General features: G+C 46.7%; 4 protein-coding genes across 4 annotated transcripts; all 4 read left to right on the top strand.

Annotated features, from left to right (window-relative positions):
• The first annotated feature begins 2062 nt into the window (after positions 1-2062).
• Positions 2063-10332, top strand: LOC126575071 (uncharacterized). The gene is made up of 14 exons (XM_050235590.1): positions 2063-2793; positions 2865-2950; positions 3030-4365; positions 4453-4646; positions 4729-4894; positions 4986-5125; positions 5188-5490; positions 6032-6157; positions 7065-7742; positions 7831-9163; positions 9228-9418; positions 9488-9653; positions 9718-9857; positions 9959-10332. Exons 1-14 carry the CDS (start codon positions 2191-2193, stop codon positions 10260-10262), a joined length of 5766 nt encoding a protein of 1921 aa, XP_050091547.1. The 5' UTR covers positions 2063-2190; the 3' UTR covers positions 10263-10332.
• Positions 10333-13706: 3374 nt separating this feature from the next.
• On the top strand, positions 13707-16974 carry LOC126581684 (membrane alanyl aminopeptidase-like). The gene is made up of 6 exons (XM_050245506.1): positions 13707-14384; positions 14473-15805; positions 15870-16060; positions 16130-16295; positions 16360-16499; positions 16601-16974. Exons 1-6 carry the CDS (start codon positions 13708-13710, stop codon positions 16902-16904), a joined length of 2811 nt encoding a protein of 936 aa, XP_050101463.1. The 5' UTR covers position 13707; the 3' UTR covers positions 16905-16974.
• Positions 16975-19399: 2425 nt separating this feature from the next.
• On the top strand, positions 19400-23619 carry LOC126581685 (membrane alanyl aminopeptidase-like). Its single transcript, XM_050245508.1, has 7 exons — positions 19400-19456; positions 20352-21029; positions 21118-22450; positions 22515-22705; positions 22775-22940; positions 23005-23144; positions 23246-23619. Exons 2-7 carry the CDS (start codon positions 20353-20355, stop codon positions 23547-23549), a joined length of 2811 nt encoding a protein of 936 aa, XP_050101465.1. The 5' UTR covers positions 19400-19456; position 20352; the 3' UTR covers positions 23550-23619.
• Positions 23620-24215: 596 nt separating this feature from the next.
• On the top strand, positions 24216-26229 carry LOC126581428 (uncharacterized). The gene is made up of 4 exons (XM_050245081.1): positions 24216-24613; positions 25112-25413; positions 25481-25641; positions 25712-26229. The coding sequence occupies exons 1-4, from the start codon at positions 24364-24366 to the stop codon at positions 26157-26159; spliced, it is 1161 nt and encodes a 386-aa protein (XP_050101038.1). The 5' UTR covers positions 24216-24363; the 3' UTR covers positions 26160-26229.
• Positions 26230-26477: the final 248 nt, after the last annotated feature.

Below are 26477 nucleotides of genomic sequence, written 5' to 3'. Positions count from 1 at the left end.
ACGAATTCATCGACCGTCGGCATCCGTCTTCTCCTACGTACTTGATAAGACAAACAAGTACCTGGATCACCGGCTCTCGCGATCATTTACAATCGGAGTGTCAATAGATAAGGATAACATAGCAGCAGCAGCTCGTCTAAGTGTTTGCGAGAGTGTGCCCAAGCGCACGCCACATATTAAGTACCCATAAGCAAGCTATATTGTGGGACATTTTTCTGAAGTCTCCTGATAATGGAGGCTTGAGCTGTAAAGCAGACAATCAAGGGGCGACAACTCCTGTTCAGTCAGAGAGCATCGCGAAACTATTTTAATTTTAATGTTCACACAAAACAGCAGCAGTTTGCTCCATGCCGACAGCTTTATGGCTACGACATCAATACATTTGACAACATATTAGTACGCAAAGTTTGCCGTCAATTTGTTCCAGGTAATCTTGCAACGTGCCGTTCCATGACATTCACTTGGAATTTACTACCAGAGTTTCGAAGGGGGCTTTCACTGTGAAGTATACATCACCTACTGGCGGCCAGCTTGGCAATAGTGCCTTTGAGGATATCGTCTTCTCTATGGCTTCAATTTGCTCGTCAATAGCCCACTCGAGACACGCACTTCAGATGATTCACTTTTTTGGAGAATGTACTATCTGTTTATGCTCACTGTCTCCAATCCAGCCTTTCAAATTGATACAACTTCAATTGAAGTTTATAATCTTTTTGGAAAGGGAAGCGATCTTCATAAAATTCTAATAAGCATGAAAGCCAGCCATCGTTTGAAAGTGCGAGCCCTTTAAAACATTCCAGCAATAAGCCATCGACAGATAACGAGCGATTGTGTGCCTTCAAATTTCCTGCCGGCGGGCTACAACACGGCACCGACGACGACAACGACGACGACGTAACGTAGATGCAGTGCCCGCGTGTCGAAGAACCAGTACAATTACGATATTTACTGCAGCTAATTACTATTTAGTGTTTAACCATCTTTAAAGCCCTGGCGGCAGATCGCGCTCGCGTCTGGCAGGATGGTAATACTTTTAACCTACATCATGCACCGAGATAAGGAACCACCCCCAACTCCCTCCCTTCCTCCTTCTCTTTCTTTCTTACTCTCTGTTCTTGCGCTAATAACACCGCGGTGCAGGGGAAGCAGAATAAAGCACCGAGATTCTAGTGGACGGAGCATCTCCAGTTGTGATCGATCATGTGAGATCGTCGCAACGTTACGGCTGTCCTCCAGTGTCTAACCAGGTAAGTGAATGGCAGGTGGAATTTACGAACTGTGCAAAACTGGTTGAGGATCGGCTCGGATAGGAATTTTGTGTGAAGCGAATACGGGGTTGTGCCGTGTTAAGAATCAGTCATCAGGCCCTAGTAAATGATTTCGCGGTTACGCGTGGAAGTGTCAATCATGTGATAGCGCTGGTTCTTACTGATCATCGCACATACGTGCGCCTTGTGTCGAGTGGGTGTATCGATGGTTATCTCTATCGTTTTTGGAAGCTCATCAAAAATCAAATCAAATAACCAATAAAAAAATCATACACCGTCTGTCGATTAAACGGTAACGCATATCGATCAATATTATTGAATCATTTGACAACGAATGATTCACCGGTCGCTCGATAATGAATGGACTCACGGTGCAGCTGGGCGAGTATCGAGTAATTTACCGACCAATCCCCCGGACGAACGTCCTGGATCCCCGGTGGGGGAACTACGCCAAACGGTGGACTATAGTCTTTGCACGATACACTAGCCAACACTCGCCGTAGTCACGAGTGATGTATCCGTGCATGTTGGTTAGATAAAAAAGGTAGCACAGAAGGAAGGAGCAAGAACGCGTTGTCGTTACACCGTCTCCTATCGCTGCCTATGACGAACTAACATCGTGGGGGTCGCTTTCTTGAGACAGATAAAGAGTTCCTCTCTAGTGCACTCGCTGATAAAGGAACCAAAGCTTCGGTAGAGCTGCGTTCTTCAAAAACCGTATTGCTGCCGGTTTCAATTGCTTGCTATAAATATGACAACCGTGGCACCAGATCGCTCAGTACGATTCGGGAGAGCCTAAAAGTGTACTGGCTGTGGATGGTGGTGGTAGGGGACAGCTCGAGGATCCTGTTAAGAATTTTATTTTGTGATAAAAGACGAAACCGTGTAATCGTTTGCCGTTCGAACTTGTGCCATTTGCAGAATGTTGCGTAAAGTGATGTGGTGCATTGTTGCCTGCACCGTAATAGCTAGCGTGCAGTGGGGCCAAGGAAGCTGTAGCCCGCTAATTCCGCCGGAGGACCTATCGTCGGCGGCAGCAACACTTCGTGCCCAACCGGAGGAGTATCGGCTGACAGATGATATCGTGCCATCGCATTACGATATCGAAATCAAACCCTACTTCGAACAGCAACCGAACCGATCGGCATTCTCGTTCGATGGTAGCACCACGATAACGGTTACTGCGGCCGCGGAGAATCTTACACAGATCAAACTGCATACGTCGAACCTCGACCTACTGTCGGTGAACGTACTGCGCAAGAGCAATAGCTCCCCGGTTCCGTTGGCCAATCGAACGTACGATGAGGAAACGGAGGTACTGACGCTCAATCTTGGCACGGCGCTGCTTCGGAACGTGGAGTATCTGCTCGTCTTTTCCTACGTCGGCCAGATGGAGGAAGATATGCGTGGATTCTACCGCAGCTACTATACGGTGAACGGGGCAAAGGTGTGGCTGGGAACGACACAGTTCGAACAAATGGAGGCTCGCAAAGCGTTCCCGTGTTTCGATGAACCCAAGTTCAAGGTATCTTCACTCACAACTTCCTTCCGTAATGCGTTATACACAAAATATTCAACCAAATTTTCTCCGCTTAGTCACGATTTGATCTGAAGATCGTCTATCAATACCCGAAGTACAATGCCTACGCAAACACACCGATGGTGCGAAATGATTCCCTGGGGTAAGTAGCATCGGTTACGGATGGACAAACCGTTCCATGATTGTACGGGAAAGTTGAACGGATTTATTCCTGTCCATAGCAACGGTCTATACCGGGCAACGTTTGCCACCACCCCGGTCATGTCCACGTATCTGCTGGCCTTTATCGTCGCACCGTACGAGAAGGCCGGTGTCGAGCCGGTTCCAATTCTTGCCCGACCTGAAGCTATCAATCAAACTGTGTACGCTTCTAGTGAAGGTATGAAGCTGCTGCGGCACCTCGGCACCTGGATTGACTATCCATTCGACGATGTACCGGAAATCAAGAGCATGTCGATGGCGGCCATCCCGGATTTTGCGGCGGGTGCGATGGAAAACTGGGGCCTAATTACGTACCGCGAGTCAGCGTTGCTGTACGTGCCGGATGAAGCCACTAGTCTGCAGCAACAGCGCATTGCCACCATCATCTCGCACGAACTCGCGCACCAGTGGTTCGGTAATCTGGTCACGTGCGAATGGTGGAACGTAACCTGGCTCAACGAAGGCTTTGCCACCTACCTTGAGTACTTTGGAACCGATTCGGCCGAACCAAGCTGGGAGCTAGGCCACCAGTTCATCGTCGATAAGCTGCAGAGCGCCATGCAGATGGATGGTTGGCCAGAAACGCACCCTATGACACATCCGGTCTATACAAAGACTCAGGCGGCCGCCATATTTGATGCGATTTCGTACAACAAAGGAGGTGTGGTGCTGAGAATGATGGAACACTACCTGACGAGTGTCGTGTTTCAGACGGCACTGCGTGATTACGTCAAGGAGCGTGCCTTTAAGACGGCCCAACCGGAGGACCTATTCAGAGCATTCGATCGGCACAATGCCAATGCTAGCGAGTACATCAAACCCTGGACCACACAGCCCGGCTATCCACTGGTTACCGTCAGTAGTGATCCGGAAGGATTTAAGCTCACCCAGCGCCGTTTCCTGTACAATGACACAGCCGATAGCAACGAAGTCACGACGTGGCCACTGCCCATTACCTACGCCACCAGCGAGCAGGAGTTCGCCCACACAAAGCCAACGATCATCACGAGTCCAAGCTTTCAAATTAAGCTAGCCAATGCAAGCGAGCTGCCGTACTTTGTACTCAACAACCAGCAAGCGTTCTACTATCGGGTCAACTACGACGAAGAACTGTGGACAAAGATTGGAAATGCTTTGCGAAGCGAGCGTTTCGGTGGTATTCACTTGCTCAACCGGGCGCAAATTGTGGACGATCTGTTCAATCTTGCCCGTGCTGACATTGTGGGCTATGAGCGGGCACTCGATCTGTTGGACTATCTTCGCAAGGAAACCGAGTTCCTGCCCTGGCTGGCCGCAGCCAATGGTCTGTCGATGCTTTCCCTGAAGATCCATGAAGAAGATGAAGCACTATTCACGGTAAGTGGCAGGAGCCAGATACTGGGCTGACTAGCCGTGGGAAGCAGCTACACTGTAGTACCCCTCTTTACTTTCTGTTTGTTCCAGAATTACGTGTTGGATCTGTTCGCTGAAGCCTACGAGCTGGTGAAATTCCAAGAGCCCACCAGCTCTGAACGTCGAGTACATACTTATCTGCGCCGCCTTGTCCTAGACTGGAGCTGCCGGTACGGACACGAAGGCTGTAGTAAGGAGGCACTGAGAGAGTTTGAGAAGTTCCGCCTTAATCCCGAAACTACCAAGTATGTAGTAAAACACAAGCACAACACTTTATCACCGGACGTCTGGTAATCTCTCTATCCCTTTGATTGGACTTATCTACAGGGTACATCCAGATATTCGTCAGACGGTGTACTGTGAGGGTGTGCGGCGTGGTACGAGCGAACAATATAGCTTCCTACTGAACCGTTACCTTAGCACGAACGTTGCCACCGAACAGCAGATGGCACTACAGGGGCTGAGTTGTGCGACGCGAGAGCCACTGATTCATGTAAGCTCTACAATAAGCTAATAATCTCACTAATTTGAAGTTAAAGAAGTAATTACAGAAATGTCTAATCGGTACTTTTTTTTCGAAACAGCAATTCTTGAACCTTACTAGCTCGGATGATGTACGACAGCAGGACAAGAGCACTGCACTATCACTTCTATTGGGTAATCCAAGCTCCCTACCAGCTGTGGTATCTTATCTGACGGAACACCATGGCCGTTGGGCGGATGCGTAAGTATCGACACTCCAGCATCAGCTGCAGCTTAGTCGCTCACCAATTATTCTTCTTTCAGTCACGGTTCGTATCGGTATGTTGGGCAAGCATTCCAAGGAATACTGGTCCGAACGAAGAGCGCTGCGCTGAGGGATACCATCCGAACATTCGCTCAAACGAACGAACATGTCCTTGGACCGGAAGCGTACAAAATGATCCTGAATGGATTGGAGGAGTATGAGCTAAATGAGCAGTTTATTCTTAATCATCGTAATGGTATCAGTGCGTTCCTGAAACGGAAAGATCGTAGCGCCGCTCCGGTGACTGCGGCCAGCACCATCGGATTGGTGTCGTGCTTGGCTCTGTTGATCATCGGTAGATTGTGATTCATTACTAATACGCTCATGATTTGGTTAATCATTCAATAAAAATAATACGATAACTGATTGACCCTGTCGACTCTATCTCACTGTAATACCCACTGTGTAGTAGCCACCAGCGGAAGGAATTATCCCAGCTACTCGAATGAATGAACCACAATCTCGCTCCCGGATCTCCCGGGCCTTACTCCAAATTCCGGCACAAGACGATGACCGGCAGTTAATCGTCAGTCTTTGTCCAGTCATTGGTAATCACAGATTCGCATTCGAATCTGCTTCCGTACGTCACAATCTCTGGCCACGTGCCTTGTCGCTCCAATTTTCGTAGACCACTATAAAACAACAGTAACGGGACGAGTGGGAGCGGGAAAGGGAAGGCTTAACTCGTTATAATTGGGAATCACAATGCTCAAAGTTGTCCACGCATTTGTATCAGTTCGACAAACGGGGCTATCGATTGTGTGACTATCGTGTAATGCTACTGATAATAGGTGTCATGTTTTTTGCCTCCCTTTCTAATTTACTATCTTGCTGATACTTGAGGTTCACCACTCCCCATTATCGCCGTCAAGCTGAGGGAGCGTCTTCTATAAAAGCGGAATCGCGGAGCGATGAGCTACTCAGTTTAGGGCAGAGCATTTTTGGCCCTCGTAGTAGCAGTAACGACAGGTAATAGCAGTGACGAGCTGAAGTTTCCGTGCGAAAACGTGGTGTATAGACTCCGTACAGAGAATCAGTACATCGAAGCGAGAATCGGTTTGTTCGAGTTGTTGTAAAAACGACCATTGTGCTGCTCAGTGTTGTGCCAGGATACGTAATCGAAAAGTGTCACGTGATTACTTGATCTTGACACAAATCCCAAGCGCGATCGGTTCGTCTTTTCGCAGCGTTTGTTCTCGTGACTCGTGAGGAGTTTGCAGCAGTTCAAATTTTTCCGAATTATGGTCCAAATGAGGTCCGAAGAGTCTAACCACCACGTGTTATCAGAAAGTAGTAACCAGGTTGCGAACAGCATGCGTTTACAGTTCTCTTATTGACCCATCTGTCACGTGAACTGAAGGCCGCATTGTTGGCGCATGTTGCACTGAGCCATCCGCACATGTTCTCTGATACCGATCTTTGCGAAAAACTCGTTACGAACAAACACGTTTGCTACAAGAGTATTATTTATTGGTGAACTGTCGAAAAAGAACTGAAAGTGAATCCACCTTTTTCCACCGTTTTGGCAACCGTTTTGAGACTGCTTAGATATTTGGTTCGTTCCGATGCCTGACTCATCCATGGTCGTCGATTGTATGTTCCGTTACCCACGGTCACTGTCAAGCGTTGAGTTGGTATTCAATCATTCGTCTTCGCTATTGCTTTATTGACGGACACTTCAATAAGCCACGGGTAGCAAGTTGGTCCATAGTTACATTTAATGGTCTATTTAGATAATGATCCGTTTTTGGCATCGGACACTTCGCAGCACTTATCAGTTATTGCTCATTCGCTACATTTGTACCTTTGCAAGACTAGTCCACGGGCTCCCCATTGAAAAGCAACCCTCGCACTTCTTATCTTCATTACATTACAGGATGAGATTAGTGGACAAGTTGGTACTGGTGGCCATCGTTGCCTGTGGTTGTATTGTTGTCTCGCAGTCGAGCCCACTAGATCCGGACCGGTATCTGCTGGTTGAGGCTGAACCACGGGCTGCTCTCGAGGACTATCGGCTGAATGAAGATGTGTGGCCTTCGCACTATGACATCGAGATCACACCATACTTCGCCGATGAAGGAACCAAAAAGGCATTCACGTTTGATGGCAGAGCATCGATAAGGGTCAAAACGACGCTCACCGGTATCAGTACCATCAAGCTGCACATGGCTCGAATGGAAATCACCCAGTGGAGCATTACACGCGTACAGAATGGTGCTGATGTCCCACGGAATCCAGAGGCTTACGATCCGGAAACGGAAATTCTTACCCTTACGGTGCCATCACCCCTCACCCCGAACGAAGAGTATCTGCTGAACTTTGTGTACATTGGCAATATGGATGAGGATATGCATGGGTTCTATCGTAGCTACTATCTCGAGAACGGACAGAAAGTTTGGATGGGTTCTACTCAGTTTCAGCAAACGCATGCTCGGCGAGCATTCCCAAGTTTTGATGAACCACGCTACAAGGCGACATGGTCGATAAAGATCATTCACACTGCCCAGTACAACGTGTTCTCCAACACGCCAATTATTAGCGCGATATCGAATGGGTTAGTATCTTCTTCCGACCATTTGGAATGTTCCACTATGACCAGTAGGCCCTTTGATGTATTACCATTTGTATTCTATATCCTTTAGCGCAGGAAGAACCATCACGACGTTTGCTAAAACTCCCGTCATGTCGAGCTATCTCGTAGCATTCGTCGTGGCACCCTACCAAATAACATCCCGGGACGAGATGGGTATTCTGGCCCGTCCGCAAGCCCAAAACCAGACCGCCTACAGTTTGGACGTTGGATTGAAGCTGCTGCGTGCATTGGGTGATATGGTCGGCTATCCTTATACCAGTGTACCGGAAATGACGCGCATGTATATGGCCGCCATACCCGACTTTTCGGCCGGTGCCATGGAAAACTGGGGTCTATTGACCTATCGTGAGACCAACATTCTCTACAGACCGGACGATTCGACCAGCTTGCAACAGCAACGCATTGCCGCCGTCATCTCGCACGAAATCGCCCACCAGTGGTTCGGAGATCTACTTACATGCGAATGGTGGGATGTAACCTGGCTCAATGAAGGCTTTGCCCGGTACTTCCAGTACTTCGGAACGCAGCTTGTTGAGCAGAACTGGGAACTGGAGCATCAGTTTGTGGTGGAGCAGCTGCAGGGTGTGATGCAGATGGACAGTCTAAGGAACACGCGTCCAATGACACACCCAGTCTACACGCAGGCTCAGGCTAGTGGTGTCTTCGATAACATCTCGTACAATAAGGGAGCCGTAATGCTGCGACTCCTCGAGCACTTGCTAACTCCCGAACGATTCCGAACGGCTTTGCGAGAGTACGTTCGGGACAACGCCTACCGTGCAGTACGTCCGGACGATTTCTTCACCGTCCTGAATCGCTTCGAGGCGACGGTCAAGATGCACCTGGAACCCTGGACGGTACAAGGTGGATACCCGCTAGTTACTGTCACCAGCACTGATAAAGGATTCACGCTGACGCAACGGCGTTTCCTGGTGAACGAGCTGACTCACAACGATAATACCCTCTGGTCTCTGCCCATCACTTATGCCACCAAGGCAGCGGACTTTGCCAACACGCAGCCCTCGTTCCACGAGGGTGCAACGATAACGCTAGAAGTTGCCGGTGCCGCCGATGCGCCATACTTCATCCTCAACAATCAGCAGGTTGGCTACTATCGGGTAAACTACGATGCTGGACTTTGGGCAAAGATTAGCAAGGCTCTGCATAGCGAAGGCTTCGGTGGTATCCACGTGCTCAACCGGGCGCAACTGGTGGACGATCTGTTTAACCTGGCCCGTGGTGATGTCGTTCCGTACGGAACGGCGCTCGACATTCTCGAGTATTTGAAGGAAGAGACCGAATATGCTCCCTGGTTGGCAGCGGTCAATGGACTTACCACTTTGGCCCGTCGTGTGCACGAGGAAGATGAGCAACTGTTCAAGGTAAGAGCAGATCGTAAGTGAGTGAACAACTGATATCTAACCAAAGATTTGGCTTCCTACATAGCACCACATTTTGGATATTTTCGGCAAAGTGTACGGCGTAGTGAAGTTCCAGGCTCCGGCCACCGGTGAACGACGCGTCCACACCTATCTGCGACAGAACGTGCTGCAGTGGGCTTGCAACTATGGACACGAGGAATGTAGTGAAGCGGCTGTTAAGGAATTTGAGAGTTTCTTCCAGAATCCTACAGTCAAGTAAGAAACCAAGGAAAAGTCAATTTGACAACAATTCTATTCATTAAAATGCTTCCATCTCGTTTGCAGAGTAAATCCCGATCTGCGCCAGGTCGTCTATTGCGAGGGCATCCGCAAGGGAACGAGACAACATTTTGAGTTCCTGTGGAACCAATATCTTACTAGCAACATGGCCACGGAGCAGATTCTGATCCTCCAAGGTCTGGGTTGTGCATCTTCGAAGGAATTGGTCAATGTACGTAGTAGTTTGTACGTCAATGTACGTAGTAGAAAGTGCTAATCACACTTTCTCTTTGCAGATTATGTTGGATGCCATTACGACCGAGAACATCAGGCCGCAGGACAAAAGCAACGCGTACACGTACGTTATTAACAACGCATACACTCTGCCCCACGTGTCAGCGTATCTGCAGCAGAACCACGCCATTTGGGCCGCAGCGTAAGTTATGGAGCAGCTTCCAATGCGCCTTACAGGACAGACAGTTGCAGACTAATGCGTGCTAAACGTCTCTTTCCCGTTTCTTTCTTTCTCGTTTACAGGCACGGCAGCTATTTGAATGTAGCATCGGCATTCAACAACCTGCTCGCTCGTTTGAAGAACGACGCAGAGAAGAACAAGATCAGCTCGTTCATTGAGACTAACAAGGCTGTGCTTGGTACGGCAGCATACGATTCTATCAAGCAAGGACTGGACGATTACGAAACCAACAAACAGTTCACGACGAAGAACCGCGATGAAATTCGCGACTTCCTGAAGAAGAAAGCAGATGGTGGAGCTGCCACTGTGCTCACTAACGTTTCGTTGATCGTCGGTTTGGTTGTGTTTGCTCTTTCGCGCCAGTAACGCACAACGAACGCAGCATAACAGAGATTATGGCTACATATCCAAAATAAACTGGTCATAAACATATTAATTGGTGGATTTTTTTTAACATATATAAGGACGGACGAGCCGTATGTTTTAATTAATTGGTGGTTTTTAATGAAAAATCATGCCGTGACGAGAATCTGCTGTCTCTCAGATAGCTTATCGCGTGTGCCATGCAGAGAAGAATGAGCGAAAATCGATGTACAGGGTTTTCCATTTCGAGCTTCCGAAAGTATAGAGCCCTGCGCTGACAACCGTTTGCCATAGCTTACCTGTTCCGGATCAAGGCGTGCGAGGAAGCCCTAGATGGACATTTGAATGATGTTGTATTTTTCAAAAATGGCATAAACCAAATTTTAATGACCCTGTACCCTGTAAAACCTTGTATATGCGGTTTCGAAATCCCAAAAAAAACCGTCACAAATTGCGGAGAAACACCTTTTCCTGGTACATAGTACATGTGGTCGCGATTATGGATAGCGCCTTCCCATAGTCTGCAAAATGACTCTACAAAAGAAAATAACAATTTTTGCATCATTACGCCATAAGATACTTTATTTACACCTGCGAATCGTTGTTAGAGTAAGGTGTGGCAAAAGTTCGGCCTTAGGAGATTTTTATTTTTATAAAATATATGAATTAAACAACAATCTATCTTTCTACTGGAAAAGTACCAACTCTTTCCAATGACAATTTTATGATTAAAATTAATAATTCCTTAGGAATCTTCGAATCGGAATTTTACACCAACAGTGGGGCAAAAGTACGATCCTTTAAAATGCAGCAAATATTCCCGAATTCATGTGTGCAGTTTCAGTGTTTCACATTCTTTTCTTTGTGATTCATTGAAAATTTGTTTTACGTTTACGGGATCTGTTTCGCTATTTTCTGTTTGCTCTTTATACTTCAGTTCTAATATTTCCTTGAATGGCATGCTGATAATAATTTCTGTTCGCTGGTCTCGTTTCTGTCTGTGCTGTGGCTCCTCTCGATTCGGCAGGGTCCTAGTTTTTGCAAAGGATGCAAAATCCGACTGCTCTGGTGGTATGGTTGAAGTTGAAATGTTCTCTGAGCACAGTTTTTCAAGAGATTCCAGGCAATTTTAAACAGAAATTAAGAGCGGTTTATGCTTCTCACTGCAAACAGCTTTACTAATCCATGTAAATGTTGCCAATTTTACGGTACTCTCTGCTCCAAAACCTAACTCGAACTTTTGCGTCACCTTACTCTATATTATGGATATTAGTTTAAATGAAGAATTGAATCAAGTAATTTTATAATTGGTTAAACAGGTTAAGTTTATTAACCGATATTAAAACCCGATTCTTAGCAGAAATGTTTATTACCTCGATTGGTAAAACTAAAATTTAATAAAAGCTTTTCTTTAATAATCGAACGGAAAGTTCCACTAGAATCGCTGCCTTCATTTCAGAATTAAATTGCATCTGCAAACTAAAATGTACAAATAACCCAAGAGACTAATTAAGGAGTTAGTTAAATAATTAATTAGTATTTTTATTAAGGCATGGATATAGTTAGGGTTAATAGTTATGTATAAGTAACAGCAAAGTGTTTCAATACAGGTTGAGTTTTTGTTTATATTTATCCACGGTCTTATAGCTGAAATCTTTGGGTGACCATAAAATACGGACAGATATTATTACTGCTTAACCCAGTTCCTGTCAGGAAATGGTTATTTCTGAGATTATCTGTGGCAGAACATAGCCTTGCCAAGCCTGCAAAGGAACTGCCGAGCCTCTAGAGTAAATTCTGGTTGTCTGCCGAAGTTTTGCAGAAACGAGAGAGGAGCTAAAGGGGTGCAGTGACAATGACTTTTCGGTAGACGACATACCCGGCGGACAAATCCCATACAGCAGGTTAGCATCACTACTCAGCTGTCGCGATGTATGACAATTCTGCTACGGTTTTATGTAATCCTGCTGTAGCGCAACAAAAGGCAGCCTTGTTCAAAAAGGTGATATTATAACTCACTGACTCTGTCGAATGTCCTAAATAGTCCCACGACACTATCTCATGATAATGGGCACAATCTCGCTACCAGATCGATCCCTGCTTCCTGTACATGTCGATGATCAGCAGTTTTTCGCCAATATTTGACCAGTCATCGGGAATCACAGTTTCGGATTCGAATCGACTACCATACGTCACAATCTCTGTCCCGTGCCCCATCACTAGAGAGTTCCCATTTGTCTACTATAAATCAGCAGTAACAGATCGAGTAGAAGCGGAAGGGGAAGGCTTAATTCGTTATAATTGGGAATCACAATGCTCGATATTGCTCACTCATTTGTATCAGTTGCGTCTATCGTGTAACGCTACTGATAAAAATGTGTCATGATTTTTGCCTCCCTTTCTAATTTACTATCTTGCTGATATTTTAGCTTCAGCACACCCCTCTATCGTCATCATGCCGAGGGAGCGTCTTCTATAAAAGCGGAATCGCGGAACGATGAGCTACTCAGTTTAGGGCAGAGCATTTTTGGCCCTCGTAGTAGCACTAACGACAGGTAATAGCAGTGACGAGCTGAAGTTTCCGTGCGAAAACGTGGTGTATAGACTCCGTACAGAGAATCAGTACATCGTAGCGAGAATCGGTTTGTTCGAGTTGTTGTAAAAACGACCATTGTGCTGCTCAGTGTTGTGCCGTACGTAATTGAAAAGTGTCATGTGATTATTCGATCTTGACGCAAATCCCAAGCGCGATCGGTTCGTCTTTCGCAGCGTTTGTTCTCGTGACTCGTGAGGAGTTTGCAGCAGTTCAAAGTTTCCGAATTATGGTCCAAATGTAGTCCGAAGAGTCTAACCACCACGTGTTATCAAAAAGTAGTAACTATGGTTGCGAACACCATGCTTTTACAGTTTTCTTATTGAGCCACCTGTCACGCTAACTGAAGGCCGCATTGTTGGCGCATGTTGCACTGCGCCAGCCGCCATGTTCTCTGATACCGATCTTTGCGAAAAACTCGTTACGAACAAACATGTTTGCTACAAGTGTATTATTTATTGGTGAACTGTCGAAAAAGAACTGAAAGTGAATCCTCCGTTTCCCACCGTTTTGGCAACTGTTTTGAGACTGCTTAGAAATGCGGTCCGTTCCGATGCCTGACTCATGCATGGTCGTCGATTGAACGTTCCGTTACCCACGGTCACTGTCAAGCGTTGAGTTGGTATTCAATCATTCGTCCTCGCTATTGCTTTATTGGCGGACACTTCAATAAGCAAGTTGGTCCATAGTTACATTTAATGGTCTATTTAGATAATGATCCGTTTTTGGCATCGGACACATCGCAGCATTTATCAGTTATTGCTCATTCGCTACATTTGTACCTTTGCAAGACTATTCCACGGGCTCCCCATTGAAAAGCAACCCTCGCACTTCTTATCTTCATTACATTACAGGATGAGATTAGTGGACAGGTTGGTACTGGTGGCCATCGTTGCCTGTGGTTGTATTGTTGTCTCGCAGTCGAGCCCACTAGATCCGGACCGGTATCTGCTGGTTGAGGCTGAACCACGGGCTGCTCTCGAGGACTATCGGCTGAATGAAGATGTGTGGCCTTCGCACTATGACATCGAGATCACACCATACTTCGCCGATGAAGGAACCAAAAAGGCATTCACGTTTGATGGCAGAGCATCGATAAGGGTCAAAACGACGCTCACCGGTATCAGTACCATCAAGCTGCACATGGTTCGAATGGAAATCACCCAGTGGAGCATTACACGCGTACTGAATGGTGCTGATGTCCCACGGAATCCAGAGGCTTACGATCCGGAAACGGAAATTCTTACCCTTACGCTGCCATCACCGCTCACCCCGAACGAAGAGTATCTGCTGAACTTTGTGTACATTGGCAATATGGATGAGGATATGCGTGGGTTCTATCGTAGCTACTATCTCGAGAACGGACAGAAAGTTTGGATGGGTTCTACTCAGTTTGAACAAACAGATGCTCGGCGAGCATTCCCAAGTTTTGATGAACCACGCTACAAGGCGACATGGTCGATAAAGATCATTCACACTGCCCAGTACAACGTGTTCTCCAACACGCCAATTATTAGCGCGATATCGAATGGGTTAGTATCTTCTTCCGACCATTTGGAATGTTCCACTATGTCCAGTAGGCCCTTTGATGTATTACCATTTGTATTCTATATCCTTTAGCGCAGGAAGAACCATCACGACGTTTGCTAAAACTCCCGTCATGTCGAGCTATCTCGTAGCATTCGTCGTGGCACCCTACCAAATAACATCCCGGGACGAGATGGGTATTCTGGCCCGTCCGCAAGCCCAAAACCAGACCGCCTACAGTTTGGACGTTGGATTGAAGCTGCTGCGTGCATTGGGTGATATGGTCGGCTATCCTTATACCAGTGTACCGGAAATGACGCGCATGTATATGGCCGCCATACCCGACTTTTCGGCCGGTGCCATGGAAAACTGGGGTCTATTGACCTATCGTGAGGTAAACATCCTCTACAGACCGGACGATTCGACCAGCATGCAACAGCAACGCATTGCCACCGTCATCTCGCACGAAATCGCCCACCAGTGGTTCGGAGATCTACTTACATGCGAATGGTGGGATGTAACCTGGCTCAATGAAGGCTTTGCCCGGTACTTAGAATACTTCGGAACACTACTAGTCGAGCAGAACTGGGAACTGGAGCATCAGTTTGTGGTGGAGCAGCTGCAGGGTGTGATGCAGATGGACAGTCTAAGGAACACGCGTCCAATGACACACCCAGTCTACACGCAGGCTCAGGCTAGTGGTGTCTTCGATAACATCTCGTACAATAAGGGAGCCGTAATGCTGCGACTCCTCGAGCACTTGCTAACTCCCGAACGATTCCGAACGGCTTTGCGAGAGTACGTTCGGGACAACGCCTACCGTGCAGTACGTCCGGACGATTTCTTCACCGTCCTGAATCGCTTCGAGGCGACGGTCAAGATGCACCTGGAACCCTGGACGGTACAAGGTGGATACCCGCTAGTTACTGTCACCAGCACTGATAAAGGATTCACGCTGACGCAACGGCGTTTCCTGGTGAACGAGCTGACTCACAACGATAATACCCTCTGGTCTCTGCCCATCACTTATGCCACCAAGGCAGCGGACTTTGCCAACACGCAGCCCTCGTTCCACGAGGGTGCAACGATAACGCTAGAAGTTGCCGGTGCCGCCGATGCGCCATACTTCATCCTCAACAATCAGCAGGTTGGCTACTATCGGGTAAACTACGATGCTGGACTTTGGGCAAAGATTAGCAAGGCTCTGCATAGCGAAGGCTTCGGTGGTATCCACGTGCTCAACCGGGCGCAACTGGTGGACGATCTGTTTAACCTGGCCCGTGGTGATGTCGTTCCGTACGGAACGGCGCTCGACATTCTCGAGTATTTGAAGGAAGAGACCGAATATGCTCCCTGGTTGGCAGCGGTCAATGGACTTACCACTTTGGCCCGTCGTGTGCACGAGGAAGATGAGCAACTGTTCAAGGTAAGAGCAGATCGTAAGTGAGTGAACAACTGATATCTAACCAAAGATTTGGCTTCCTACATAGCACCACATTTTGGATATTTTCGGCAAAGTGTACGGCGTAGTGAAGTTCCAGGCTCCGGCCACCGGTGAACGACGCGTCCACACCTATCTGCGACAGAACGTGCTGCAGTGGGCTTGCAACTATGGACACGAGGAATGTAGTGAAGCGGCTGTTAAGGAATTTGAGAGTTTCTTCCAGAATCCTACAGTCAAGTAAGAAACCAAGGAAAAGTCAATTTGACAACAATTCTATTCATTAAAATGCTTCCATCTCGTTTGCAGAGTAAATCCCGATCTGCGCCAGGTCGTCTATTGCGAGGGCATCCGCAAGGGAACGAGACAACATTTTGAGTTCCTGTGGAACCAATATCTTACTAGCAACATGGCCACGGAGCAGATTCTGATCCTCCAAGGTCTGGGTTGTGCATCTTCGAAGGAATTGGTCAATGTACGTAGTAGTTTGTACGTCAATGTACGTAGTAGAAAGTGCTAATCACACTTTCTCTTTGCAGATTATGTTGGATGCCATTACGACCGAGAACATCAGGCCGCAGGACAAAAGCAACGCGTACACGTACGTTATTAACAACGCATACACTCTGCCCCACGTGTCAGCGTATCTGCAGCAGAACCACGCCATTTGGGCCGCAGCGTAAGTTATGGAGCAGCTTCCAATGCGCCTTACAGGACAGACAGTTGCAGACTAATGCGTGCTAAACGTCTCTTTCCCGTTTCTTTCTTTCTCGTTTACAGGCACGGCAGCTATTTGAATGTAGCATCGGCATTCAACAACCTGCTCGCTCGTTTGAAGAACGACGCAGAGAAGAACAAGATCAGCTCGTTCATTGAGACTAACAAGGCTGTGCTTGGTACGGCAGCATACGATTCTATCAAGCAAGGACTGGACGATTACGAAACCAACAAACAGTTCACGACGAAGAACCGCGATGAAATTCGCGACTTCCTGAAGAAGAAAGCAGATGGTGGAGCTGCCACTGTGCTCACTAACGTTTCGTTGATCGTCGGTTTGGTTGTGTTTGCTCTTTCGCGCCAGTAACGCACAACGAACGCAGCATAACAGAGATTATGGCTACATATCCAAAATAAACTGGTCATAAACATATTAATTGGTGGATTTTTTTTAACATATATAAGGACGGACGAGCCGTATGTTTTAATTAATTGGTGGTTTTTAATGAAAAATCATGCCGTGACGAGAATCTGCTGTCTCTCAGATAGCTTATCGCGTGTGCCATGCAGAGAAGAATGAGCGAAAATCGATGTACAGGGTTTTCCATTTCGAGCTTCCGAAAGTATAGAGCCCTGCGCTGACAACCGTTTGCCATAGCTTACCTGTTCCGGATCAAGGCGTGCGAGGAAGCCCTAGATGGACATTTGAATGATGTTGTATTTTTCAAAAATGGCATAAACCAAACTTTAATGACCCTGTACCCTGTAAAACCCTGTATATGCGGTTTCGAAATCCCAAAAAAAACCGTCACAAATTGCGGAGAAACACCTTTTCCTGGTACATAGTACATGTGGTCGCGATTATGGATAGCGCCTTCCCATAGTCTGCAAAATGACTCTACAAAAGAAAATAACAATTTTTGCATCATTACGCCATAAGATACTTTATTTACACCTGCGAATCGTTGTTAGAGTAAGGTGTGGCAAAAGTTCGGCCTTAGGAGATTTTTATTTTTATAAAATATATGAATTAAACAACAATCTATCTTTCTACTGGAAAAGTACCAACTCTTTCCAATGACAATTTTATGATTAAAATTAATAATTCCTTAGGAATCTTCGAATCGGAATTTTACACCAACAGTGGGGCAAAAGTACGATCCTTTAAAATGCAGCAAATATTCCCGAATTCATGTGTGCAGTTTCAGTGTTTCACATTCTTTTCTTTGTGATTCATTGAAAATTTGTTTTACGTTTACGGGATCTGTTTCGCTATTTTCTGTTTGCTCTTTATACTTCAGTTCTAATATTTCCTTGAATGGCATGCTGATAATAATTTCAGTTCGCTGGTCTCGTTTCTGTCTTTGCTGTGGCTCCTCTCGATTCGGCAGGGTCCTAGTTTTTGCAAAGGATGCAAAATCCGACTGCTCTGGTGGTATGGTTGAAGTTGAAATGTTCTCTGAGCACAGTTTTTCAAGAGATTCCAGGCAATTTTAAACAGAAATTAAGAGCGGTTTATGCTTCTCACTGCAAACAGCTTTACTAATCCATGTAAATGTTGCCAATTTTACGGTACTCTCTGCTCCAAAACCTAACTCGAACTTTTGCGTCACCTTACTCTATATTATGGATATTAGTTTAAATGAAGAATTGAATCAAGTAATTTTATAATTGGTTAAACAGGTTAAGTTTATTAACCGATATTAAAACCCGATTCTTAGCAGAAATGTTTATTACCTCGATTGGTAAAACTAAAATTTAATAAAAGCTTTTCTTTAATAATCGAACGGAAAGTTCCACTAGAATCGCTGCCTTCATTTCAGAATTAAATTGCATCTGCAAACTAAAATGTACAAATAACCCAAGAGACTAATTAAGGAGTTAGTTAAATAATTAATTAGTATTTTTATTAAGGCATGGATATAGTTAGGGTTAATAGTTATGTATAAGTAACAGCAAAGTGTTTCAATACAGGTTGAGTTTTTGTTTATATTTATCCACGGTCTTATAGCTGAAATCTTTGGGTGACCATAAAATACGGACAGATATTATTACTGCTTAACCCAGTTCCTGTCAGGAAATGGTTATTTCTGAGATTATCTGTGGCAGAACATAGCCTTGCCAAGCCTGCAAAGGAACTGCCGAGCCTCTAGAGTAAATTCTGGTTGTCTGCCGAAGTTTTGCAGAAACGAGAGAGGAGCTAAAGGGGTGCAGTGACAATGACTTTTCGGTAGACGACATACCCGGCGGACAAATCCCATACAGCAGGTTAGCATCACTACTCAGCTGTCGCGATGTATGACAATTCTGCTACGGTTTTATGTAATCCTGCTGTAGCGCAACAAAAGGCAGCCTTGTTCAAAAAGGTGATATTATAACTCACTGACTCTGTCGAATGTCCTAAATAGTCCCACGACACTATCTCATGATAATGGGCACAATCTCGCTACCAGATCGATCCCTGCTTCCTGTACATGTCGATGATCAGCAGTTTTTCGCCAATATTTGACCAGTCATCGGGAATCACAGTTTCGAATTCGAATCGACTACCATACGTCACAATCTCTGTCCCGTGCCCCAGCACTAGAGAGTTCCCATTTGTCTACTATAAATCAGCAGTAACAGATCGAGTAGAAGCGGAAGGGGAAGGCTTAATTCGTTATAATTGGGAATCACAATGCTCGATATTGCTCACTCATTTGTATCAGTTGCGTCTATCGTGTAACGCTACTGATAAAAATGTGTCATGATTTTTGCCTCCCTTTCTAATTTACTATCTTGCTGATATTTTAGCTTCAGCACACCCCTCTATCGTCATCATGCCGAGGGAGCGTCTTCTATAAAAGCGGAATCGCGGAACGATGAGCTACTCAGTTTAGGGCAGAGCATTTTTGGCCCTCGTAGTAGCAGTAACGACAGGTAATAGCAGTGACGAGCTGAAGTTTCCGTGCGAAAACGTGGTGTATAGACTCCGTACAGAGAATCAGTACATCGTAGCGAGAATCGGTTTGTTCGAGTTGTTGTAAAAACGACCATTGTGCTGCTCAGTGTTGTGCCAGGATACGTAATTGAAAAGTGTCATGTGATTATTCGATCTTGACGCAAATCCCAAGCGCGATCGGTTCGTCTTTCGCAGCGTTTGTTCTCGTGACTCGTGAGGAGTTTGCAGCAGTTCAAAGTTTCCGAATTATGGTCCAAATGTAGTCCGAAGAGTCTAACCACCACGTGTTATCAAAAAGTAGTAACTATGGTTGCGAACACCATGCTTTTACAGTTTTCTTATTGAGCCACCTGTCACGCTAACTGAAGGCCGCATTGTTGGCGCATGTTGCACTGCGCCAGCCGCCATGTTCTCTGATACCGATCTTTGCGAAAAACTCGTTACGAACAAACATGTTTGCTACAAGTGTATTATTTATTGGTGAACTGTCGAAAAAGAACTGAAAGTGAATCCTCCGTTTCCCACCGTTTTGGCAACCGTTTTGAGACTGCTTAGAAATGCGGTCCGTTCCGATGCCTGACTCATGCATGGTCGTCGATTGAACGTTCCGTTACCCACGGTCACTGTCAAGCGTTGAGTTGGTATTCAATCATTCGTCCTCGCTATTGCTTTATTGGCGGACACTTCAATAAGCAAGTTGGTCCATAGTTACATTTAATGGTCTATTTAGATAATGATCCGTTTTTGGCATCGGACACATCGCAGCATTTATCAGTTATTGCTCATTCGCTACATTTGTACCTTTGCAAGACTATTCCACGGGCTCCCCATTGAAAAGCAACCCTCGCACTTCTTATCTTCATTACATTACAGGATGAGATTAGTGGACAGGTTGGTACTGTTGGCCATCGTTGCCTGTGGTTGTATTGTTGTCTCGCAGTCGAGCCCACTAGATCCGGACCGGTATCTGCTGGTTGAGGCTGAACCACGGGCTGCTCTCGAGGACTATCGGCTGAATGAAGATGTGTGGCCTTCGCACTATGACATCGAGATCACACCATACTTCGCCGATGAAGGAACCAAAAAGGCATTCACGTTTGATGGCAGAGCATCGATAAGGGTCAAAACGACGCTCACCGGTATCAGTACCATCAAGCTGCACATGGTTCGAATGGAAATCACCCAGTGGAGCATTACACGCGTACTGAATGGTGCTGATGTCCCACGGAATCCAGAGGCTTACGATCCGGAAACGGAAATTCTTACCCTTACGCTGCCATCACCGCTCACCCCGAACGAAGAGTATCTGCTGAACTTTGTGTACATTGGCAATATGGATGAGGATATGCGTGGGTTCTATCGTAGCTACTATCTCGAGAACGGACAGAAAGTTTGGATGGGTTCTACTCAGTTTGAACAAACAGATGCTCGGCGAGCATTCCCAAGTTTTGATGAACCACGCTACAAGGCGACATGGTCGATAAAGATCATTCACACTGCCCAGTACAACGTGTTCTCCAACACGCCAATTATTAGCGCGATATCGAATGGGTTAGTATCTTCTTCCGACCATTTGGAATGTTCCACTATGTCCAGTAGGCCCTTTGATGTATTACCATTTGTATTCTATATCCTTTAGCGCAGGAAGAACCATTACGACGTTTGCCAAAACTCCCGCCATGTCGAGTTATCTCGTAGCATTCATCGTGGCACCCTACCAAGTAACATCCCGGGACGAGATGGGTATTCTGGCCCGTCCGCAAGCCCAAAACCAGACCGCCTACAGTTTGGACGTTGGATTGAAGCTGCTGCGTGCATTGGGTGATATGGTCGGCTATCCTTATACCAGTGTACCGGAAATGACGCGCATGTATATGGCCGCCATACCCGACTTTTCGGCCGGTGCCATGGAAAACTGGGGTCTATTGACCTATCGTGAGACCAACATTCTCTACAGACCGGACGATTCGACCAGCTTGCAACAGCAACGCATTGCCGCCGTCATCTCGCACGAAATCGCCCACCAGTGGTTCGGAGATCTACTTACATGCGAATGGTGGGATGTAACCTGGCTCAATGAAGGCTTTGCCCGGTACTTCCAGTACTTCGGAACGCAGCTTGTTGAGCAGAACTGGGAACTGGAGCATCAGTTTGTGGTGGAGCAGCTGCAGGGTGTGATGCAGATGGACAGTCTAAGGAACACGCGTCCAATGACACACCCAGTCTACACGCAGGCTCAGGCTAGTGGTGTCTTCGATAACATCTCGTACAATAAGGGAGCCGTAATGCTGCGACTCCTCGAGCACTTGCTAACTCCCGAACGATTCCGAACGGCTTTGCGAGAGTACGTTCGGGACAACGCCTACCGTGCAGTACGTCCGGACGATTTCTTCACCGTCCTGAATCGCTTCGAGGCGACGGTCAAGATGCACCTGGAACCCTGGACGGTACAAGGTGGATACCCGCTAGTTACTGTCACCAGCACTGATAAAGGATTCACGCTGACGCAACGGCGTTTCCTGGTGAACGAGCTGACTCACAACGATAATACCCTCTGGTCTCTGCCCATCACTTATGCCACCAAGGCAGCGGACTTTGCCAACACGCAGCCCTCGTTCCACGAGGGTGCAACGATAACGCTAGAAGTTGCCGGTGCCGCCGATGCGCCATACTTCATCCTCAACAATCAGCAGGTTGGCTACTATCGGGTAAACTACGATGCTGGACTTTGGGCAAAGATTAGCAAGGCTCTGCATAGCGAAGGCTTCGGTGGTATCCACGTGCTCAACCGGGCGCAACTGGTGGACGATCTGTTTAACCTGGCCCGTGGTGATGTCGTTCCGTACGGAACGGCGCTCGACATTCTCGAGTATTTGAAGGAAGAGACCGAATATGCTCCCTGGTTGGCAGCGGTCAATGGACTTACCACTTTGGCCCGTCGTGTGCACGAGGAAGATGAGCAACTGTTCAAGGTAAGAGCAGATCGTAAGTGAGTGAACAACTGATATCTAACCAAAGATTTGGCTTCCTACATAGCACCACATTTTGGATATTTTCGGCAAAGTGTACGGCGTAGTGAAGTTCCAGGCTCCGGCCACCGGTGAACGACGCGTCCACACCTATCTGCGACAGAACGTGCTGCAGTGGGCTTGCAACTATGGACACGAGGAATGTAGTGAAGCGGCTGTTAAGGAATTTGAGAGTTTCTTCCAGAATCCTACAGTCAAGTAAGAAACCAAGGAAAAGTCAATTTGACAACAATTCTATTCATTAAAATGCTTCCATCTCGTTTGCAGAGTAAATCCCGATCTGCGCCAGGTCGTCTATTGCGAGGGCATCCGCAAGGGAACGAGACAACATTTTGAGTTCCTGTGGAACCAATATCTTACTAGCAACATGGCCACGGAGCAGATTCTGATCCTCCAAGGTCTGGGTTGTGCATCTTCGAAGGAATTGGTCAATGTACGTAGTAGTTTGTACGTCAATGTACGTAGTAGAAAGTGCTAATCACACTTTCTCTTTGCAGATTATGTTGGATGCCATTACGACCGAGAACATCAGGCCGCAGGACAAAAGCAACGCGTACACGTACGTTATTAACAACGCATACACTCTGCCCCACGTGTCAGCGTATCTGCAGCAGAACCACGCCATTTGGGCCGCAGCGTAAGTTATGGAGCAGCTTCCAATGCGCCTTACAGGACAGACAGTTGCAGACTAATGCGTGCTAAACGTCTCTTTCCCGTTTCTTTCTTTCTCGTTTACAGGCACGGCAGCTATTTGAATGTAGCATCGGCATTCAACAACCTGCTCGCTCGTTTGAAGAACGACGCAGAGAAGAACAAGATCAGCTCGTTCATTGAGACTAACAAGGCTGTGCTTGGTACGGCAGCATACGATTCTATCAAGCAAGGACTGGACGATTACGAAACCAACAAACAGTTCACGACGAAGAACCGCGATGAAATTCGCGACTTCCTGAAGAAGAAAGCAGATGGTGGAGCTGCCACTGTGCTCACTAACGTTTCGTTGATCGTCGGTTTGGTTGTGTTTGCTCTTTCGCGCCAGTAACGCGCAACGAACGCAGCATAACAGAGATTATGGCTACATATCCAAAATAAACTGGTCATAAACATATTAATTAGTGGTTGTTATCGAAAAATCATGCGGCGACGAGAATCTGCTGTTTCTCGGATAGCTTATCGCATGTGCCATGTATGGAGTTTTATATGTTTGTTTGTAAATCCCCTTAAAACCGTCACAAAATGTGCAGAAACACCTTTTCCTGGTTCATAGTACATGTGGTGGCGAATGTACTTACCGTGTTATTCCCGCACCAAATTGTTTGCAACTCTATCTGTCTGTATTATAGTTCAGAAATTAACATTTTGTGTATCATTATCGCATAAGACATTTTAATGTTTTACCTTGCGGAGAGTTTGGATCAATAATTGAAGCAAGTAACTACCTAATTTCCACATTAAATTCACCAACAAAATAGAAAAAAAAAACATTAAAAAGTTTTTTGTACAACTGCACTGGAATACTAAAAAAGAATCTTCTTTTGAATCATCGAACCGAAAATAACACGGTTGATTTGAATCGAAGAAATAATATGTCGCCTATTTAACGTTTACTTTCAATGGTTCAGTACCGCGAGGATCGTTTTGATCACGACATGTGCGTGCGGCCGGCATCAGTAACAACAAAAAACATCCATTACCTCACACACCGCTGACGATCACGCCTTATCGCGCGTGAGATTCGCGGCCGCCGCTGATAGGCTCGCTTGGTTCGGGTAGATTCGCCAGCGCCACGGCAGTGAAATCGGCCCAGTTCGGTAGTGATAGTCACAGTGAACGGTGCCAGAGTTTTCGCTTCAACCATGTACGCTCAATCTGCGGCAGATGAGGTCGGTGGAGACGGTGGAAATGTACGTGTCGTTGATTTCCGCTCGGACACATTGTCCGTGCCCACACCGAGCATGCGCAAGGCAATCTTCGAAGCGGTTGTGGGCGACGACGTGTACGGTGAAGATCCGACCGTGCGGAAGCTGGAGCAACGGTCGGCCGCGCTCTTCGGCAAGGAGGCTGCCCTGTTCGTACCATCCGGTACCATGGCCAATCTGCTGGCAAGTGAGTAAATAATTGAAATTGATTACGGAATCAGATCCACTAAACGGTCAACCGAATGCTGCTGCAACCACGCTGTTGCCGTAGAACCGAACCGGGTATTTCAAAATTAAGCGTGCAGTTCAATGACTTTACACATTTTCAAATCTCTGCCGGCGCTAGTAACAAGCTAAAACTGTCCAGTGATACTCCAAACTCATCGTTTATGTTTCGCGCGTTGATAAGAAGCTTCTTATGGTACCAGATGGCGTAGAACAATCAATCAAACGAACCATCATCCTCTGTACAATTGTTTGCAGTATCTAGCGTTAACAGATAAATGCCTTTGAAATAGATTAGGCGGCCGCGTATGAAGCACCGTAATGCGTAATCCGTTTGCGGAACCTAATCGTAGGAGCGTTCCAGTTTCAAATAATTTTGAAGTCCTGTCCTTGCGTGATCAAAAAGCATTAAATTATGCGACTATTCACGCCTGATAGCAATAACCTTTCTCATTCCCAGTTATGGTCCACTGTTCACGGCGTGGCACGGAAGCGGTCGTCGGTGATATGGCGCACGGATTTCTCTACGAGCAGGGAGGCGCGGCACAGATCGCCGGCGTGCTGCTGAGCACGATTCGCAACAATCCGGACGGTACTTTCTGTTTGAATGAACTGTCGAAAAAGTTCCGCGGCTTCGATATCCACGAGCCCAACACCGTACTCGTGATGGTCGAAAATACCCACAACATGTGTGGGGGTAAGGTTTTGCCACTGGATTGGCTAGAGAATCTGGCCAAGATGTGCGCCGAGAAGGGCGCTAAGGTTGTATTTTTCGCACCAATATCTTTTTTCGCAGTTCGTTTCTGACTATTTGCTCTTACTTTCGCAGGTGCACATGGATGGGGCCCGCGTGTTCAACGCAGCTGCGCATTTGAATTTACCCGTATCGCGCATTGTCCGGGACGTGGATTCCGTGTGTTTCTGTTTGAGTAAAGGGCTAGCGTGTCCCGTCGGTTCCGTGCTCGTTGGTTCGGCGGAATTCATCAAAGAGTAAGTCGAGTGCGGGGAAAGCGTATGTTGCCATTTGATCGTTTACAGCTGCAGCGTATCCAATTTTCAGAGCGCACCGGTTGCGAAAAGCACTTGGAGGCGGAATGAGGCAGGTAGGATTCCTGGCAGCGGCCGGACTCTGCGCACTGGACGAGATTGTGCCGAAACTGAAGGACGACCATGCCAGAACCAGACGGGTGGCGGAAGCGATCGATCAGCTGGCCAGCCCAATTTTCAAGGTCGATCTCGAGAATCTGCATAGCAACATTCTGATGGTGCAGATCCTTAGCCAAAAGGTGCACTCGAGCGATCTAGCACACCGGCTGGCCACGGTGTACCCCGGAGAGGCGGAAGCGGGAGTCGTCGACTCGCAAGGCAAGGGCATCGTCCTGAAGCTGAGTGCCCGCGATTGGGCATTCGCACGTATCGTCATCTATACCAACATTACGGATGAGGATGTGGAGCTGGCTATCAGAAAGATTCGATTCGTTTTCCGAGAGTATGAAAACGATTTGTAAAGCGATGCAAAGGAAGCAGAGCATGTAGGAAATGCACTGTTTTCTGTTGGATAACCGAATAAAGCATAACTGGCTGCCTGCGTGGATTTGGACACCTTATCGCGGAATTCCTATTTTTCGAAGCACACGTAACGGCCGAAAAATCGTTCTAAACTCGTTAACAATCAAATTTACCAACAACGCTTTTGGAACCACTGATCGGCGAGGCGCGTATTTTTAGTAATTTTAAGGAAGTAGTTTATTAAGGAAACAGGTAAAGTCACCAAAACGAATTCCTGCATGTAGAGAACGCAATTTATATCCAAAACCATGGGAAAA

The sequence above is a fragment of the Anopheles aquasalis genome, chromosome 2, assembly GCF_943734665.1.
Source record: "Anopheles aquasalis chromosome 2, idAnoAquaMG_Q_19, whole genome shotgun sequence".
NCBI classification, from domain to species: Eukaryota; Metazoa; Arthropoda; class Insecta; order Diptera; family Culicidae; genus Anopheles; species Anopheles aquasalis.
The sequence above is the reverse complement of the archived record's forward strand: the minus strand, read 5'-3'. Positions and strand labels throughout refer to the sequence as shown.

Excerpts from the sequence above, each read along its gene's own strand:
- LOC126575071 (XM_050235590.1), top strand. The coding sequence starts at position 2,191 with ATGTTGCGTAAAGTGATGTGGTGCATTGTTGCCTGCACCGTAATAGCT. Across the intron at positions 6,158-7,064 it reads CGTAGTAGCAGTAACGACAG|GATGAGATTAGTGGACAAGT; the intron begins GTAATAGCAGTG and ends ATTACATTACAG. Across the intron at positions 9,858-9,958 it reads CACGCCATTTGGGCCGCAGC|GCACGGCAGCTATTTGAATG; the intron begins GTAAGTTATGGA and ends TCTCGTTTACAG.
- LOC126581684 (XM_050245506.1), top strand. The coding sequence starts at position 13,708 with ATGAGATTAGTGGACAGGTTGGTACTGGTGGCCATCGTTGCCTGTGGT. Across the intron at positions 15,806-15,869 it reads AAGATGAGCAACTGTTCAAG|CACCACATTTTGGATATTTT; the intron begins GTAAGAGCAGAT and ends CTTCCTACATAG. Across the intron at positions 16,500-16,600 it reads CACGCCATTTGGGCCGCAGC|GCACGGCAGCTATTTGAATG; the intron begins GTAAGTTATGGA and ends TCTCGTTTACAG.
- LOC126581685 (XM_050245508.1), top strand. The coding sequence starts at position 20,353 with ATGAGATTAGTGGACAGGTTGGTACTGTTGGCCATCGTTGCCTGTGGT. Across the intron at positions 22,706-22,774 it reads TTCCAGAATCCTACAGTCAA|AGTAAATCCCGATCTGCGCC; the intron begins GTAAGAAACCAA and ends TCTCGTTTGCAG. Across the intron at positions 23,145-23,245 it reads CACGCCATTTGGGCCGCAGC|GCACGGCAGCTATTTGAATG; the intron begins GTAAGTTATGGA and ends TCTCGTTTACAG.
- LOC126581428 (XM_050245081.1), top strand. The coding sequence starts at position 24,364 with ATGTACGCTCAATCTGCGGCAGATGAGGTCGGTGGAGACGGTGGAAAT. Across the intron at positions 24,614-25,111 it reads CATGGCCAATCTGCTGGCAA|TTATGGTCCACTGTTCACGG; the intron begins GTGAGTAAATAA and ends TCTCATTCCCAG. Across the intron at positions 25,642-25,711 it reads TCGGCGGAATTCATCAAAGA|AGCGCACCGGTTGCGAAAAG; the intron begins GTAAGTCGAGTG and ends TCCAATTTTCAG.